Source organism: Zerene cesonia, chromosome Z, assembly GCF_012273895.1.
Source record: "Zerene cesonia ecotype Mississippi chromosome Z, Zerene_cesonia_1.1, whole genome shotgun sequence".
Classification (NCBI taxonomy): domain Eukaryota; kingdom Metazoa; phylum Arthropoda; class Insecta; order Lepidoptera; family Pieridae; genus Zerene; species Zerene cesonia.
This window is the reverse complement of record NC_052122.1, coordinates 1,435,159-1,454,208: the sequence shown is the minus strand read 5'-3', so window position 1 is coordinate 1,454,208 and position 19,050 is coordinate 1,435,159. Positions and strand designations below refer to the sequence as shown.

Genomic DNA, 19,050 nt, shown 5'->3' with positions numbered 1-19,050 from the left:
TTGGTTGGTGGGTTTAAAATGTATTCGTTATATTAAAATTTCAAATAATAGAATTAGGTCCCATCGCGATGAACGTACCTACTTAACATTTTATTTTGATGATTCAGTTTTAATCATAACATTTTGTCTTGATAAATTTATTTAACCCTTGGCATGCCTGGTAGGGTCTGTCAGACCCACACCAACGCGCGAACCGTTGTAGTTCGTTTAAATTTGAATTTCGAGCCTCACCGTTTTTAGTAGCTGGCCGTTACTTACCGCGGAATGCCCTCCACCCGCTTCCTCAGTCCGCGGTGAGCTATCAGCGTAAAAGGACTTGCGTAAAGTGCCTCCGGGTCCCACAGACCCCACCAGGCATACGGCGTGACTTTATTTTGTAAGTATTTATTTTTCTTTTTTCTTATAAATATTGGAATTTGTCCGTTAAATAATATTAGTTTGTACATTACATTATCCTACTTTATTTTTTTCAGTTTAACCATGAATAAACAACTAACAGACGAGAACATAGCAAGTTTATTATTCCAAGGGTTGGATCTTGAAGACTTAGTTGCATTTGATTCAAGTGGAGAAAAGTTTGACGAAGATGCTACGTTTGTCCCGCGAAAAAAGATCGGAAAACCCAGTACATTTGTGAGACATGTAGTTGTCACATTTGTCTTGTCTACTCGATTTTTCAATGCGCAAAGTGTTACCGAACCAAAGCTTTACAAAGTGTAAATGCAAGGGATGAAGACTAATTATTTTGTTATTAAGATTAAGTATATGACAGTGCCTCACACTGGATTAAAGTCTGATTATGATCTCAATACTTTTGATACTAATTATATGTTAACAAAGTTATAGTCACGAAATTTTGCTTAAAAATTTGAGTTAAACTTTAATTTCAAATATTTTAATAAAGTTGATTAATTTCTAATATGATTTTTTTACTATCTCTTTTTGGCCCTTTAAACATGCGTCTTGAATCATTTAATCACCTAACATAATAAAATTTATTGAAAAAAATGCTATTTTGAAATCGGGGTCTGAGAGACCCACCAGGCATACAGTGTAACTTATGCCCACCAGGCATGCCAAGGGTTAAACCGTGTGTGTGCGTTTGGTTGAAACTATTCGTAGTTTTATGATTTATGTGATATATTTTGAACGAAGATCTTATGAGGTATTATTGTTTATTCTACCCTCTTCCTAATTTTATTTACAAAAGTTATGTATTTAGCGTGGAAAAGTTGTTTTTTTCTAATGAAAAATTTAAATAATCGCAGAAATATGTTCTCTATTTTCGTATAAGTTCATGTTCTGGTAAAAACGAAACGGCCCTTTCCTATTTTTGTTATGAAAATACTCGACCAAAATAGAGTAACCCACTAACTCCTTCACCACTATAGTATTAAATAAAAATAACATTTTAAAAATTATGCGTTTTTTTTTTTTGTCGGAATGCTGTATATATTAGAATATAGTTATATGTGAATCACTCGGTTCGTCCCAACTTTACACATTGTACGTTCTCTTTCCCTAAGAATCTTTCTGACAGAACCCGTACTTAGCGTGTGTAAGGGCGCTAACCTAGCGCGAATTGTATTCTATTACGCCTTAATTTACCAAACAGAGCGACAACACTGACGCGCTAAGTACGCGTTGTGACAAACCCATAAGAGTGCAGTACAACACAATTCGGCGTGAGGTTAGTGCTCTGACGCGCTTTAAACGAGTTCTATCTGACAAAGCCATTAAGGTCTATGCAAGAAAAGACACGGGTCGGATAGTAGGCCGCGCTTACACTAGATTCAATTTTGTGATACAAATCTATACTGGCCGTTATACGCCCTCGATTTAAAATACTGTCGAAAAACGAAGTTCTCAACAATATACAATCTATCCAGGAGTAAAGTTCATTGTATTCCATCGCTGTTATTAGCGCTAGCGAAGCTGGGAAGTACTTTAACTTGGTTCATTTTAAGCGCAAAAGATGTATAATAGAAAATTCTTTTATCTCACTAACTACGTGCATTCTTTACCCGATTACACTATTACTTGCTATAGTAAAAATTGTAACACTTTTCTTACAAGTAAATTTAATACGATGTCATTGCATTTTTAACCATATTTACAAATATAGTTATTTCCGTCGCCCGTGGTATATAGCCTTATAGCCTTCCTCAATAAATGGGCTATCTAACACTGAAATAATTTTTCAAATCGGACCACTAGGTCCTGAGATTAGAGCGTTCAAACAAACAAAGAAACTCTTCAGCTTTATAATATTAGTATAGATTGACATGAAACCTAGTTATTAAAGGAGGAATAACAAAAGCAGAAAGTGTAGAAAAGTCATTTTAACATCACAAAACGTTCAGTATCAAGATTCCTGAAGGGTCTTTAGTTTATTTCGGCATAAACACGAAGAATTAACTATTAAGGTTAAGCCCGGTGTGATGAATATAAACGATCTCAATTGCCCTCTTTTTAGATGAATAAGGGCAGAGGCGTAGAAACCACGAAAGATGATCCTATTACATTACCATACAGACGTGTGTAACGAAATGAGCCCTATAATAGAGTAATATTGTTTGATTTTTATCTTTTTCATCTATTTTGACAAAATCTTATATAATATACAATAGGTGTTCATATAGGTAACGTTAGTTCAGATACTTTTTTGTAACGATCATAAGCATAAAATCCGGTTTTGCTCTGAAAATAAAATACAAATTTTCATCGTTGAAGTACATGATTTTAAAATGACTGCTATACACGAAAATGTATATAGAATCACCATATAGTAATATATAAATGTTAAATTCAGTTCAGTAGTTCCGAATTGTCTCTTAAATTTTAGTCTTAAAAATTTCCTATGCAGATACTTTTTCATGTAGGTATATAAAATTCAGATGGAATGATAAAGGCTATCCGTATTTCTGGGTTTAAATCGTCGTTGATGTAATGGAATGTTAACCGACGACGGATGCCATTCGTTTGATATGTGACAGCTCCTCAATTGTGCTGATAAGTGTATTGATAAAATTAGCTTCGTAACAGTAGAAATATAGCGGTGTCGTTGTCATCCTATAAATTTTCGTAATTTTTCGGCTTGAATTTTATATATTTCTTAAAATGACCACATAAACATTGTCGATTATGTTTTAACTGTGAGTGAATTTCACACGCTCTTAAAATAATATATGCAATTTGTTTGGTTTATAATAAAGATAAAATCAAAGTGTTATCTTAATTTTAACAGTAGCCGAGGTGGGTTTAGTTTTTACAACTGTAATGTTAAGTCAAAAACTATAATGGCTAAACATTGAAGTTTTGTTTATTCTATAATTGCATCTGCACATTTATTTATCGTTACCGTTCTCAATTTGAAATAAATTTTGAAATAATAATACAGCGTATAATGAGCTGTTAGAGCTTCGCCGTTTTAAGATTTAGAAGAAACTATTTTAATGAAGTTAGTAAAACCTTTGCCTAAAATTTGAAGCAAAGGCAGAATGCTTTGGTTGCATCTGTGAAGGTGACCTTATTCACGCATGCGTCTTGCATTTGCTATTGTAAAAAGAACCCTTTATTCATTTTCAAGCGATTTTTTATTCTTTATATTCAACAGACCCTCTTCTTTAAGTTTTCTGTAGGAAACCGGCCTTGATCCAGAACCGTACTTACTACAAACAATATGGGTATTACGTTACGTCATATTTCACACCGGTTTCTTATTGGGTTATTCAACTTCTACGTCTATTTTAAGATTTTTTAACCAACTTCAAAGAAGTAGGATGTTCTCAATTTGGTAGTATATTTTTAGTGTTTTGTTGCCCTTATAACTTTTTACTGGGTGAACCTATTTTGGGTTCTTTATTTTTATTTTAAAGCAGCTGCTTTCCCTGTAGTCCTATTTAAATTATAGTTTAAATTGATAATTTGAAGGTGGAACACTACTAGCCCTTTTGTATTAAAAATAATGAGCGATCAATTATCAATGCTATTTGAACAAACATTTTTTATATTTCGTATATCAGTCTAGATTCGACTTGAACAGCGTTATTAAAAAGACTATAAAAATGAGTGTTGTTGGAACTGAAATAACAATATAAACATAAAATAATGCACGGGCTGTCAAATTTCTTCCACAAACACCACTCGAGGGAATCCACGCCTCCTTTGGAAGAGGATAGCTCTGACAGTTGGCAATCTAATGTGAGTACACCGGATCCGCGACCAGGACAAAGCGATGGACGCAGCAAAGCCATTCCTATCAATCGAAGAAGCTGCTGTACACACAGAAGTTTTCGGGGGACCCCCGGAAGTTCCTACGAGTATTCTTCTAGTCCTAGAGATAGATATCCTAATTTTGCTTCATACTACCGAGATGTAATGGACCCTCAAGGGCAAAGCTCGGTCGGCTCTCCCACACCGCATTCCAGCCACGGAGAAAGTAGACGAAGATATGACGATGAGCGATATTCATCGAGTCTACAGAGTTCCCGGCATGAGTATCGCCATTACGTTTCACCATTATTCAATGATGTGATGGACGATATACAGGAAAATGAATTTAGCAAATGCGAACGCTACGGCGAAATTAGCAACACCAAAATAAGTCACAAGAGCCGATTCGATAATAAGAGCTTTGTGAAAAAGTTGACGGAGAATATAAGCCGAAGTAAAGATCATCATTCTTCAGAGAGGCGGGGGTCCGGATCAAGTGGAAGCGGGCACAACTATAAGCATTCCTTTCAGGAATTAATTCGGACGTTTTCTAAGAAAGTAGGTCACTGGCGTCATGAATCGGGTGAAGGTCGAAGGGGGTCGTGCGCCGTGCCGGCTACAACAATCGAGCCCGCCATAGACCCTGAAGAATTCCGATCTCGCTCCAAGTCTTTGGATGCAGATCGTATACACAAAGTTACTAATACATCTATTCTCGATGACTGCGGCGCGACCTACGAGATATTTGAGGCTATCTTGAGAGAAGGTATATATTTATTTTGTCATTCACCTATTACGTTAATTGAAAAATCATGTTTAATTGTACAATTTTTTTTTTCATTTTGTTATATCTCTAGTCTATATCATATTTGTACATTTTCATGTGAATTATTATCGAACCATTAGCGTGAGACGTTAAATAATCACAAGCAAAGATGAAATTATTATTATTTATTTAATAAATTAATTATAATTTTTGGGTAATAAGAAGAACATTACAAGGTTTTATTTTGACTGTTGCGTAAAAATCATTAATTTATGAACATTATTAAGAATACAGTAATCGGCTATAAATATTCATAGTTAAAAATAAAAAATTATAATTATATAAATGGTTAGTGAAGTAGTTGACCTTGCATTTGGATGGTTTAAAAAAAATAACCTTCGCCGTTGGATCGTCGTCTGTTTATATTATTGATTACCTAAGAACCTTAGAAAATTAACGATTTCAATATGAATGATATAGAAATGGCAACATTATATATGGCAATTATATACATATTCTAGAAAGAAAAACGTCCAAAATTTCTAAAGGGATGTGATTAGTTGTAATGTGATTGTATTGGCGTAGCATTATAAACATGATATACCACGTTATTCTCATGAATATAAGGGTAATTGTATGTACTTTTAATAGTTTCACTTTCATGAACCCTGCGTCACTAAAATCTTACTACGCCCATATTGTAATCATTGTTTACAGAATGTATGCATTGAGAACGTGATATATTAATGCATAAAGTATAGAGCAGTAGTATTTTTTATAGGTTTTACCTTCAACAAGTGACACGTCATTAGTAGTTAGTTATTGATGATAAAATCTCGGTGATTGCTATTTTGCTTCTAGGATTTTTTGATAAATAATTTAAAATAACAATATGACTTACGAATTGTAACAAAGCAAAAGAATCGTATGGTTTATGAATCTAAAAAGCACGCTTTTATGATAAAATCAACAAAATTGTCTCAATAAATGTTTTAATGTACAGAGTATACATAAGGATATTATTTAAACCCGGCAATGTCAGGATACTAACTAAAGTCCATATAAAATTATTGTTTTGTCACCGATCCTTAATACTACATTACATTACATTACTGTTTGAATTAAATCTATACGTTTTAAGAGTCGGTTTCATACATAAACGTTAAGTTGTCTTTAATCATAAAAGCGCGTAAAAAATTTCAGAATATATATTGAAAGGCATTGATAGGGTATATAAGGTGTTGTGGATAAGGAAAAGAAGATAACACATTAATAAGTAAAGCTACAAAGTCATAAACATCAATGTTATATACTAGACGTGTGATGTGATGTAAATTGAACTATTGATGAACGACATAAAAAATAGATTACAGAATATACCTAGTAACACATTTTATGGGTTATTTCGTGAGCTGTGCCCACTTCGTTGGGCGTTACATTGCTTGCTTGCTGCGTTGCTGAAAATATCATTTATTTTGATAAAGATTCGAGTTTTGTTTATGAAAAAGGCATAAACTTTAGATATTATTTTCTCTATTTTACGATGAAAACAAACATTTGTAAGCGACTTACTAAAGCTATACAATATCGTTGATATTTTGTAGGACGCATTAAGACCAACATTTTTGTGAAAAATGTGTTCGTAATGAACGATAAAGAAGTTTTTGAAGTCCATTGAAAAAAAATCAAGATTATTTAAATATTTGCATTTTTGAATCATTCATTCTGTTCACAATTTATTACTTACCTATTGCAAGCAACCTTACTGATGATGCATCGACTGCATCGCACCGAGTAGGTATCTAGACATAATCTCTGGTTCCGTCGCGATAACCTTATAGTACCGATCTTGTCTCAGCTACGTCTACGTCTTATTCGGTTCGTTTTACCTTGTTTTGTATTGCTTTTATGTTAATACTGCTATACGAGTGCGCAATCACGTACTTTGTTTGCATTGCTATTATGATCATAGAGTAAGTATGTTATAAATACAATTATAATATAATTGAATGTACACATAATTATTAATTACACGATCGTGCTGCCCTTATATTTCTGTAATAGGAAAATGTGCGTCTTCGGTATTCGGTCATAATATTTTTATATGAGGATAATGTTGACGTTGTAGATTAACTTTACGTGAGGTTAATATCCTATATAGGCGTATTAAAATTCAAGATAGGAATTTTTCGTTATTCTGTACAATCATACGTATACAAATGAATAAAATTGAAATATTTGTTCATAATATTAAAATAACTTTCTTACAAAAATATACAAAAAACTTTTTTTTTATTATTACCTATCTGTATATAAGTCCGTTTTCGTCCGGCTAATCTCGGGAAAGGCTGGATAGATTTTGACGGGGCCTTTGCTGGCAGATGGTTGAGGAGTTGAATGAGGAGTAGTAAAAGTTAAATTTTATTTCGATGTTCCCAAGGTGACAATGCGATAAAAACGACGCAGTTAGTTTAATTATACAAATTGATATCAATGAATTGCTCTGATCAGTCGTTCACTGCTGGCTTTCCCGTTAAAATCGACCAAGTGCGAATCAGACTCGCCCACGATGCCATACTATATATCTATAAATATTTATTCAATGTTAATGCACTAGGTATCCGCTCGCGGTTTTGCCCGATTTGTATTATTCTGTTTTAGTTTTGTTGTTACATAGCGGGCACAGAAGGTATCTGCAAAGTTTTTCAACCTGTTGACAGACTGACACACAGACAGAATGGCACGGGCACCGTGGATTTATATATACGACAAAAAACACAACGACTGTTACATATATATCCAATAGTTTCATCATGGCTAGTTCAAATAATGGTTGTATTAGATATGTAATCAGTGAGATGTACACCGACCGAGTTTAATCTGCTTTGTACTGATCTCGTTTCGTGTTGTTACAACGACGATGGAAAATCCGACGAACTGTATCAACGCTGCCTTGCATATATTTACTTCGAGAGTTATTCACCTTGAACTATATGGTAGTTATGTAGATCTGAGATAATAATAATAATATAATATTATATAGGCACAATGTATCTATATGCACAATAATAATAAGCCATACAGTCGTTTAATAAAGAAATCAGAGGTATATACACGTTGTTAGCAGCTCGGGACACTTTTTAGGGGGTGCCGCTCGCCTGCTTTTATGTCGTTTTTATCATAACTATATTTAACTATTATGGAGTTGTGACATCTTCGACATTTTTCGGCATTTAGTTTGAGATAAAATGCGTTATAACAAATATATTAAGTCTGGTGTAATCGGTTCAGTAGTTTTGGCTTAAAAGGAGACAGACAGCCAAACAGACAGACAGGCCGATAGACGGAGTGCTTATAATATTAGTAGAGATAATTAAAGTAACTGAATGAAATTGGAGGTCTATAAATATAATAATAACGTTAGATATTATTAGATTATACTATTTTATTTAAAATATTCTATTGGTATTATCAAAATTCGCGTATCTTTTTATATTAAATGAAATTTTTTTGCAATCAAATACAATCTGTTTTAAGATATTCTCAGTAGTTGCATATTACAATTTAAGCGGCGGCATCTTAAAAACATGACCTAAGAGTATGCGATCAAATTCAAAGAGGTAACCTCTATCGTAAGAAATGTATCAATAAAATAAATTTCGCTTAATGATGTGCACTCTTTATCGCTAAAGCCACTGCTTTTCTTTGCAAGATCATAGAGAGGTTAACGCGTTAAAGCGGTTTATTTTTTGCTGTACTCCATATACAGGGAACTTGGATTTAATGGACAGCTTTTGTCAATGCCTCTGTGGATGCATTGTGTTATGTAGTACTTATTGAATTGAATTGTTTCTTTCATAACCGAACTAAGAGTTCTTCAAATAGATGGACTTAAGATAACGAACAGACTGACAAGTTACAAGGCCTTTGATAAAGGGAAAGTTTCATAATTATTTCCATCTATTTGCATTATATACATACAAATACTAATGGTTTATTGTAATGTCGACAATTACAATAAACCATTAGTATTTGTTACGCAATTCAATTTGACAATGTTGTGGTTAATTCTATAAAAAGACGATGAATGTAAACTGTAGTTATTATCCACTTTTAAAAACAACGTATCGTATTGCCTGTTTGTCCTTTGCTTCATTAACTGCTATGTATTTTCTAATTGATGCTTAACATATTAAACTAATGTTGTTGTTTTTTTAATGTAGGTACTATTTAACACGAAGCGGTTGATATTCGACCTCATTTATAATTCGAATGTTGTAATCTTTTTCGACTATGTTTTATATAATATATGTATATGTTTTTGATCCGTGATTGTCAACTCATGGTAATCCGTGTGTTTATTTATTTATTTTTAATTTCATGTTTATTTAAGCATAATTAAATAGGTGTAACTAAAAAGGTGTAAAGAGTTTTTGCTTACGTATTAAAATTTTTATAAAATGAATCACATATGTCCGTTCAATCCCAAGGAGTAATTATGACGACATGTATTTTACAATACGTATGTAACTTCTATAATAATATACTACTAGCCGCAGCCGCCCACGCACACTTGACAAATTCAATTTACCACGAATCCGTTCAGCCGGTAGTGAGTTATAAATGGTGTATTACCACGGCTTTCTTTTATTAATTGGTGTATTATAATATAATAGATTGCGATGGGGGCTCAGTTACTATTCTTAGTAACTTGTATTCCTATGCAAGCAATTGGATCCTCGATCACTTATCACGACTGAAAGATGAGTTTAATGCAAAGTTTAGCGTTGACTATTGAAAAAAAATTATAACTCCGCTAACATTACATTTCAATGCTCTTATTGATATGATTGATCGTTGTGATCAAATCAACATGCCGAGAATCAAAGGGTTTGGTGACATGCGAGATAATAATCCTACTAATCCTACTAATATTATAAATGCGTAAGTTTGTAAGGATGGTTGGTCTTTCACGCAAAAACTACTGAACCGATTGCAATGAAATTTGGTACGTAGTCAGCTGGACAACTGGAATAACATATAGGCAACTTTTTATCCCGATATTCCTACGGGATACGGACTTACGCGAGTGAAACCGCGGGGCGCAGCTAGTTTGTTATATTATCTTTACCATAATGAAAACTGTTTTTACAGTGATTTTTTTTACCCCTGTTACTTGTCCTTCTAGATTGTTTAATGTAAAATGTGTTCTGATTTTAAAAGCATTAACGTAAAGAATCATGGTACAAAAAGCAACGACACTCGTACATCTGTATACATTGCTCTCGGTGTTTGCCTTGTTTCCTCATTACTTCTCCCGCTGTAATATTGCTTGTCATAAAATAAAAATAGGTTACTACCTATCTATCGAGCTAAGAATGGTTGAGGATCTATTCAAAGTCGCTTTTGTTACCGTTTCTCAAGTAGTATTTATTTTATAGATATTATGTTGCACTATATCTTTATACTGCCTTTATTATTAATACGAGATTATCGATAATGTATGTTACTGACTGTTCGAGTTACTGAGATCGTATAAAACTTACATAAACATCTTTTCACACCAAGAAGAATAAACATTACGTAGCCTTAGACGCGAAAAAAGGAAAACTGCCGAAATTTTTTAACCTTCAATATGCCATGTACGGTCACATATGTAGCGTCATATGTGACCGCGTGAAGATTAACACGTTCTTTTTATTAAATTAACCCGAAAGAGTCAAGAGATCAAAGTCCATATCAATAACCACTAGTTAGTGACATGACACGTCGTACACTCGTCGTACACTACACTGTATCACTAATACTTTCAATGGTTAAAACAGAGTAATTGAAAATTTAAATTGAAAATCAACGATTATTGAAACAGCCCTATAGCTGTATCAATGTAATGTGATTAATTGGAAAAGTCGAGAGACAATTTTTGTCTTTAAATTTAAAAATTCGATATGGTTCATTCGCCAAAAAAATATAGGACAGTTAAAACAATGGAGGTTGAATTTCATTTAAGTCTTAAGAAATTAAAATTAAAGCAATTGAATAAACAAAAGTTATCAATTTCCCAGTTGTAATTACTTAATATGTAGCATTTTCAGTCACATAGCAAGCATTTTTTATTCTCTCGATAACGCTAAATTTATATAGAATTTGAATGAAGACTGGAATATGTGACGTCAACCAAATATGTATTTTAATGACCCAAAAAACTATAAAATTAATGAAACAAGTAATGTTAATTTTTATATTTACACATTTAATAGTTGGATCCGCAAGTATATGTTAATATTTAGAATTTTATTATAAACTGATTTAAATTTAACTACGTTTATGATTACCTTTGAATTGCAATATTTCCCAGTAATAAGGACTACAGCAGAGCCAGTGTCTACAGAGTCTTAATAAGATATATTGCTAAAACAGAAATAAAGCTATTATAGATATTTTAAGCACATCCTCATTACGTATTCATTCCCAATGCATTGACACACCACCATTTAATGGAACTGGTGAATTACGTCATTAAATTTATTTGCCAGTTGACATACAGACATCATCACGATGTCTTTCAATAATACCTATAGCAATAGGGAGAGTGTGAGAAATAGTTCATTTTTCTATACGAAAGGATATAACGAGGTCATGTTCTTGCAGGTGCGCACCTCCGCCGCACCACCTCGCAGGACGCAGAGAGGCGGCGTTCGTCTCTGGGAAACGTGCCGGCTGCGAGGCACCGCGCCTCTGATGCTTCGTTGGACCCTCACCACGCCGCCATATTGTTCCGCGATGCAAGAGGGGTAAGCGTGTTTTGTTTTACCGAGGCAAGTTTATATTGGACTGAGACGAATTGTTTTTCGATTGGATACATAATTACGGCAAGTTGCATACGATTTGCCTTGATGTTTACCTTTTTTAAATTACTATTTAAAAAAAAAAGGTGTGTGTGCGATTCACACACGATAGAAGCAAAACTTCAGTAAATCGACAAAAGAATGAGATGAATATATATAAAACTAGCTGCGCCCCGCGGTTTCACCTGCGTAAGTCCGTATCCCGTAGGAATATCGGGATAAAAAATAGATGTTGGCCGATTCTCAGACCTACCCAATATGCTTACCAAATTTCAGAGGAATCGGTCAAGCCGTTTCGGAGGAGTATGGCAACGAAAACTGTGACACGAGAATTTTATATATATAGATATAAAATAGTATGCATATTTCTGTCTCATTCTTTGCCGGCTTCATTCTACACATATTTGTATTTGTGTCTCTTACCTGTCGTTTTTCCGTTGCATCAGGTTTGAAATCACAACGATTCTAAAGAAGTTTCACTTCAAAAAATTATTATTATGTAAAAAAAAAACTGCTAGCAATCAATCGTCGTTATTTAAATACCTATTCGCTTGCAGTTAAAAAAACAATGCAGTAAACACACCATAAATACTGCTATCTATTTATAAATGAATCTCAAGGATATAGCCACAGATAATTTACTATTAAAATTTATAATGGTGGTATTTATTTTCCTGTCGTTGAATTATAAGGTACAGTTATCACACAATAAGTCTAAAAGAGGTACAATTGTTATGGGATTATAATTAAAAACTCAATATACGTAAGTGCGTTATCTAATATATGGTTGATGAATGAATATTTGTTATTATTGATTTAGTCATTACAGTTTAAATAAGAAAGTTAAAAATTCTGACTCAATATGTACGATTGTTTTCATAGAAATTGCCTCTGAACAATGATAACAATCGATATTTAATCTATCGCCAATAGTAACTGAGAATAAAAAATAGCCATACGCTTATACTGTATTATAGCCTTTGCCTGTACATATATTGATCACATAAATTAATTAAGGTATATTTAACGTCATGACGTTATTAGATTTAGGGAATTAGCTATTTTTATATCTAATTCGATTTAATTTTGTTCCAAATCTTTACATGCGGGTAAATTTTATTGACTTTATATGATATATTTGTTGCCGTCGTTTTTTGATGACTAGAAAAGTTTGCATATTCGAGATTTTCTAAACCGTCATCTTAATAGTTGTAACAATAAAGATTTAATATACTTTAAAAAACTGATAAACACGCTTCGATGATAGAAACACTGAAATTGTCTTCTTTGCTCTGTGATACAGAGGATAGAGGAGGTAACCAATTCCTAGTCAGAAGGGCGTCCGTCAAGGAGAAGGGCAATATCGGACACGCAAGACAGACGGGATATCATAATTTTTTTTACAGTGGATTGAATTTTCGCTTTCAGACTGTTGATTTAAAATGACACAGCACACCTACTAAAATGGAAAGACCTTCGTCTGTGTTTACAAAGGAAAAGGTGAAATGGCAAATACTGTGTGGACTGTAGAATATTTAATGGACAGAGCCATGCTTGGTAGGTCGCTTCTTACTAGGTCACAGACCAAACAAAATAATCAGGGAACTGACAAATAGTTCTCAAAGGCCAACTTGAGTGGAGCTAGGTTAGTCATATGTCCTAAAGCCCGGTGGAACCAATTGATAAACCGGTGGTAGATGTTAAAACTATGCTATAAAAGTGGTTCTATAAGAAGTCTAATTGAATGATTAATGATTCAATTTGAGTTTGTGTTTGCAACGGACGTTGAAAGTGGAGAAATTAATGGAGTGGCCGAAGTAAGCCAAGCAAACTGAGAGTATGGTGGTTCGATGATATTAATAAGCCGTGGCAAGATCTCGATTGCGTTTGGCAAAAGTTCGCATTGACTGGAAGAGATATGATGACATACCATAGTTGAGGCTGAATTAAATGCTTTAAAGAAACAGAAGAAGAAGATCTATAGTGTTAAATACTGTAGATAATTAAATGATGTAATAATAGAAGAAAGCCAATAATACCATACCATACATAATGGGAACTTGTCAGGCACACATTTACAATATAGTAAATAAACAAAAACCTATAAAAAAACAGAACTATCTTCGTTTATAATATGTGTATCTAGTTTATCATTTCGAGTGGAATAATTTTTTTCATCTTTTCTCTGTAATACGTAAACAATTTTTCCTTCAATAAGTTGATTAGGAAAGCACTTAACTCATATCGCTAATAGAACTAAAATATCAACTTGTAAGAGTTCTTCGTATAAATATACTTTATTATTATTAGTGCGATTATAAAATTTTCAGCCATGTCCATATTAAATTGTCTCTAATCTTATCTTTTACTATCCATTTCCCGATATCTATTGTAACGGTTGATGTAAATAGTAATAAAATACTTTGTGAATATAACTTATAAAATAGTATAGATTCACTTGACCCAGATAAGTCTATTGTGCTCCGTTTGTGGTTCGACTTCTCCAGTTTTATTGTACAGTTTTGAATAGTTGCAGTTTTTATTCATACCAACGTTATCTATGAATGATTTTTTGTTACTCGAACACTATGTGAGTTTATTAAAATCTACGCAGTCATTCTTCATTTGTAAGTAGTATAACTAACACGACTTTATATATGTATGAAAGTAAATAAAGAATATATAAATGTGGTATTGTTGTTTGTTTGTATAAAAAATTGAAAAGCTTTTTATGCAATTGTATACATCAATATTTTATCAGATGATGCATGAAGCTCTCAATCGGCTGCTGTTGAATAAACCCCGACCTCATAGTTGGGGAGAGTTTGTTTTTGTGAATACGTAATGCAATAAAGAACTCGGTCAACTACGAAGCGCTATAAAACCTTTTTAAATTTATATCTACAATTAAAAACCCTCTTAAAGATACGAACGAATTATGAAACGAACGTAAGAACTTTACGTCACTTTATTATATGAGAATTTGTTTAATAATTCAAACTTAATTAAATATAACTTCTTTATTTTTTCATTAACGTTTAAAAGTAAAAGGAACATAGTAGAAGACAATTCAATTTCTTATCCTATAAAATTTTCTGTAGCATGGCTAACTGAAGAAATAAAGCGTGTCATAAAAAATTAAGCCTTAACTAACCTCCGACCACCGCCTCGGACCTCTCGGGTCCCCGGTAGGGTTTCACGAAGAAATAATGTCTCGGTCTGGCAGGACACAAAAGGCTTATTATCACCTTCTTGTTCGTAAAGAAAATCGCTCAGTCAAACAGATGTATATCACCTGCCCCATATCCCTTCTGTCTGAACTATGTCTAAGGCGCTAAGGCCTAAAAACGATATATTTCAATGGACTAATGCAGATTTTTCAACTTTTGTTTATCAGAAAAAAACGATAGTACACAACAAAGCAGAGAAGCTTTTTAAATAAGCATACGATGACTTTCACAAAAAAGGGAAAAATCATTGTGTTTAGTAACATTGTGTTGTATTTTATATATACTAATAACAGAACAAAAAGCGCAATCTGGTCATATTCAAAACGAAGTGTGGCCTGCTTCGTAACGCTATTTATATTTAATTCATGAAATATAAGTTAACATATAACCGTTTCCTTATAAATTGCTATCACATATTTAATGCGAAATCTCTAACGTTACGAGATACAAAAACATCTAAGGTTACGAGATTAATGTTTGTTTTCTTTTTCAGTTGCCAGTAGTGGATCCCTTCCTGGAAAAAGTTAATCTATCTGATTTAGGTAAGTTAGTAAAACGTGTACATTTACTCACGCTTCTCGCATTGTATAGAATGTAATTAAGGAAATGTCGCCGGGTGTGATATTTCGCTCAACATTGAATTTATCTCACTGAACCCTAAGAGTCTAATGCAGTTTGTGCATTTTAAAAGTGTCTGTTGATGTGGACGTGCTTGGAATTTAACAACGTTTCGAGTGCTTTCAGCCCGGCTTTAGTTAAATGAAAAATAGAGTGATTGTAATAAGATAAAATAATAGTAATTAGTAATAACAATATCGTACAATATACAGTGTAATTTAAATTTCTGGGATACACGTCTTATGTTGTGGTTTAGAATCGTGCAGTTGTGTGTTTGGTAACTGTGAACGTGAACTATTATGATTTGGGCACGGCTATCGGATTAGCGTAAGTTTTGAAAATGTCAACACATATTAATGTGTTTGTTATCTATTATATGTATATTAAATACACATTTTCATTAATAATCGGTTAAGACTAAAGTAAGCATTAGGGACTGATTGTTTGTAACGACTCTCGCCCGTCTCCCACTGCATTTATTGCCAAGAGACTTGCATTTAACAAATCCGTATTGATATACAAATTCCCCGCCTCGTTGGTACAGTGGTTAAGGTGTGAGCGTACAACCGAGGGGTCCCACGTTAGATTACCGGTGGGGACACTTAAAAAACAATAATAAGAAACGTCTCGGTTTGGCCAGAAGGAAAATCAATCAGTGATATAGATGTATATCATCTGTCCTATACCCCACGTCACGGGTGTTCACTTTTTTATACAAATTCTACCAACATCGCTAGACGAAGAAGAACGAAAAGAACATGTAAAAGAACACTATAAATAAATACGAGTATATTTCATATGAGAGAGAATTCGTTGATTGAAGAAGGCTTAACTAATTAATTTTACTAATTCGGTGCTTTAAGTTGAGAATTTTACCAAAATTCGATGTAAGCGAAGTTCTAGGTTCCTTTGCTTGGTCATTTACTCCTGAAGAGGTCTTAATATTTTTCACCATAAATATGAAAACTGCATAATATGTAGTATGTATAGATATTTTATCGGATGATTTTTATTAATATCATTTCTATAGCTGCACATGGCCCTCCGTCTATGTATTAATCTGTTTTTATATGAGTGCGTATAAATAGGTACAACGCGTTCGGATCAATACAAACGCGCGTGGAACGCTATTCAAACAAACAGTCGCAGTGATAGGAGTGCGCAAGAGGAGGGCACGGCTGCCGACGTATTTTTGATTAGCAAACAACATGAAGGCCAGGTGTAAACAGCGTTGTCTCGAGGGAGCCCATCGAAATACTGTGTTATAATGTATAAGGCATCTGCGTCTGCGGCGGCATCATTAGTGTCGCGAGAAGCGCGCATTAACAGTGCGTGTCTGTCGCGTTATCTGCGCGTTTGTAGTAATACAAATGCTCGCATCGTGACCGAAGGTCACACACAAAACGCAACGGCTCTGCGTTAGCTCGGCGTCCTAATTGTGTTCGAGTCTCAACGCGTGTTATCAGCGCATTAAATAAACGTCGTGTGCAAAGGCTCTTAGATATTTATAGGTGTTAAATTAAAATCAAAAGCATACATTACATTGATTGCGAATGTGGCATTGTTGATAACAAACTAACGACTGTTTGTTAATTGTGTTTCCATAATATTCATCATTTTTTGTATGATTATTTTTTTGTATACCCACTCTTTTGAATCAATAATAACTACATGAAATTAATCACGTTGAACTGACTGCGTAATATTAAGATTCAATGTGTTACTTACATTTTGTCTTAGTCCTTGAAGTAAAATGTCAAATTTAAAACTAAAAAAACATTTTATATTTCACATTGAATACTACGGTCAACATATTAATGAAGTAGAAGTTATCGCTTCTATTGTATTAAGTTTACGATTGATAGCGATAACATAATTTTATATCATTGTGCCGGTTTACAGTTCTTTCAATGCACGTATTTTATTAAATTATTTAACGAAATATGTATTTAGTGAGAGATGGAAATACATTGTGGATTATGAGTGAGAAAAGATTGTTATTTACAAAAGGTGCGATTTGTTATATACAATCATACAAGATTATAAATGTTTGTAAGTAATTATTGAATGTAATGATAATTTTAATTTTTTGTAATAATTGCAAATTGTTCATAGTTATTTATGTGGGCGTAACTTAATATGCAACAATTTTAATTATGTCAAAATGACCACTTACACCGTTATTATTTGTAACATTCATGTTGATTACACATAAAGGTAAATTCTTTACGTTACATTGATTCGTTCAGCTTGCCATACAATAGATTAACATTAAATTTGCGCGGTTGACTGTAATTTCGCGATAAATTTGGATCTGGTACAGATTATATTTAGCGTTAGTTTGGTGTAGTTGTTGTGTAGTGCGTCGGATATGTTGTAGTCGCGTCTCCCCGGCGCAGCAGGGTGGGCGTGGGCTGTGGGAAAGACGCCAAACAGTGGCCGGTGTCAAGTTCAGACTCGGGTGCGCGAGCGCCTCGCGTATATTTAGCAGTGAGCCGTGGGAGGCGCGGCGGGCCGCACCGAGAGGCGGCGGGCGATGCGCCGCCCGACCCCTGCGCATGCTGCGCCTACACTACTTCTCGGACCACCCTGCCCTCGCCGTAGACGACGGCGAAGAATCCGTCTACTCTATCGAGCTCATCAAGGAATTCGAAGCGGTCGGCCGCGCGTGGAAAACATTCCTCACTGATTGGCTAGAAAAAGGTGCCGGCTTGTTTATGCCTCCCACGCATTGCCCCCCTGTTTTGAGTCGCGTGTTTATGTTATAGACGCAACGCGGCGTCATTACGAACGTTGTGTATCGAACATTCGGTCCTCATTGAAATGTTCGCGTATTTTGATGAGAAACGCTTATTCTAATCTAACTGTTACATCGTCCACACGGATTGTTTTGGGAATACGCACGATTCAATTTTGATTTTCTGTGAATTTAACGTCAAATGAAAGCGGACACTAAATGTTGCACGACCTTGCTGACTAATGAATATGATAATGGTTTTTATTAGCGGCTGACAAGAATATTACCTTCATAATTAAATCTTCTGCCTATATCGATAAATGATTTGACGTCACTCCGAGGTTCCCGATGACGTCAAAAGACGACCTCAACATGGTTTGCGCAACGCTTCCGAACATAAATAAACAAACGGCGCACACACACGTGTTTTTTTAACTCAGTGTGAAATTATCAATTGGTATGATTTATGCGTGTGAGTGTTTTAACATGAATTTGTGTTGATTTAAATCAGTTAAATTAATAGATGTGGTTTCAGTGTAATTTAAGTATGAATGAGTGCTTATAGTCTAAGATCCGGCCGCGTGATTTATACGTTCATATGTTTGATTAATAATATATAATTTTTATCAATATTTA

The 19,050-nt window shown here is 34.0% G+C and overlaps 1 protein-coding gene across 5 annotated transcripts in view; it reads left to right on the top strand.

Moving 5' to 3' along the window:
• The window catches only part of LOC119835912, a 64,515-nt gene that overhangs the window by 28,253 nt on the left and 17,212 nt on the right, over positions 1–19,050 (top strand). For 3 of the 5 annotated variants that reach the window (XM_038361025.1, XM_038361026.1, XM_038361027.1), the window contains exons 9-10: positions 11,633–11,775; positions 15,553–15,601. In XM_038361025.1, the coding sequence (XP_038216953.1) occupies positions 11,633–11,775; positions 15,553–15,601 (192 nt within the window). Of the gene's footprint in view, positions 1–4,025; positions 4,982–11,632; positions 11,776–15,552; positions 15,602–19,050 lie in introns of all 5 variants that reach the window. The other 2 variants (XM_038361029.1, XM_038361028.1) reach the window with 2 other exon arrangements.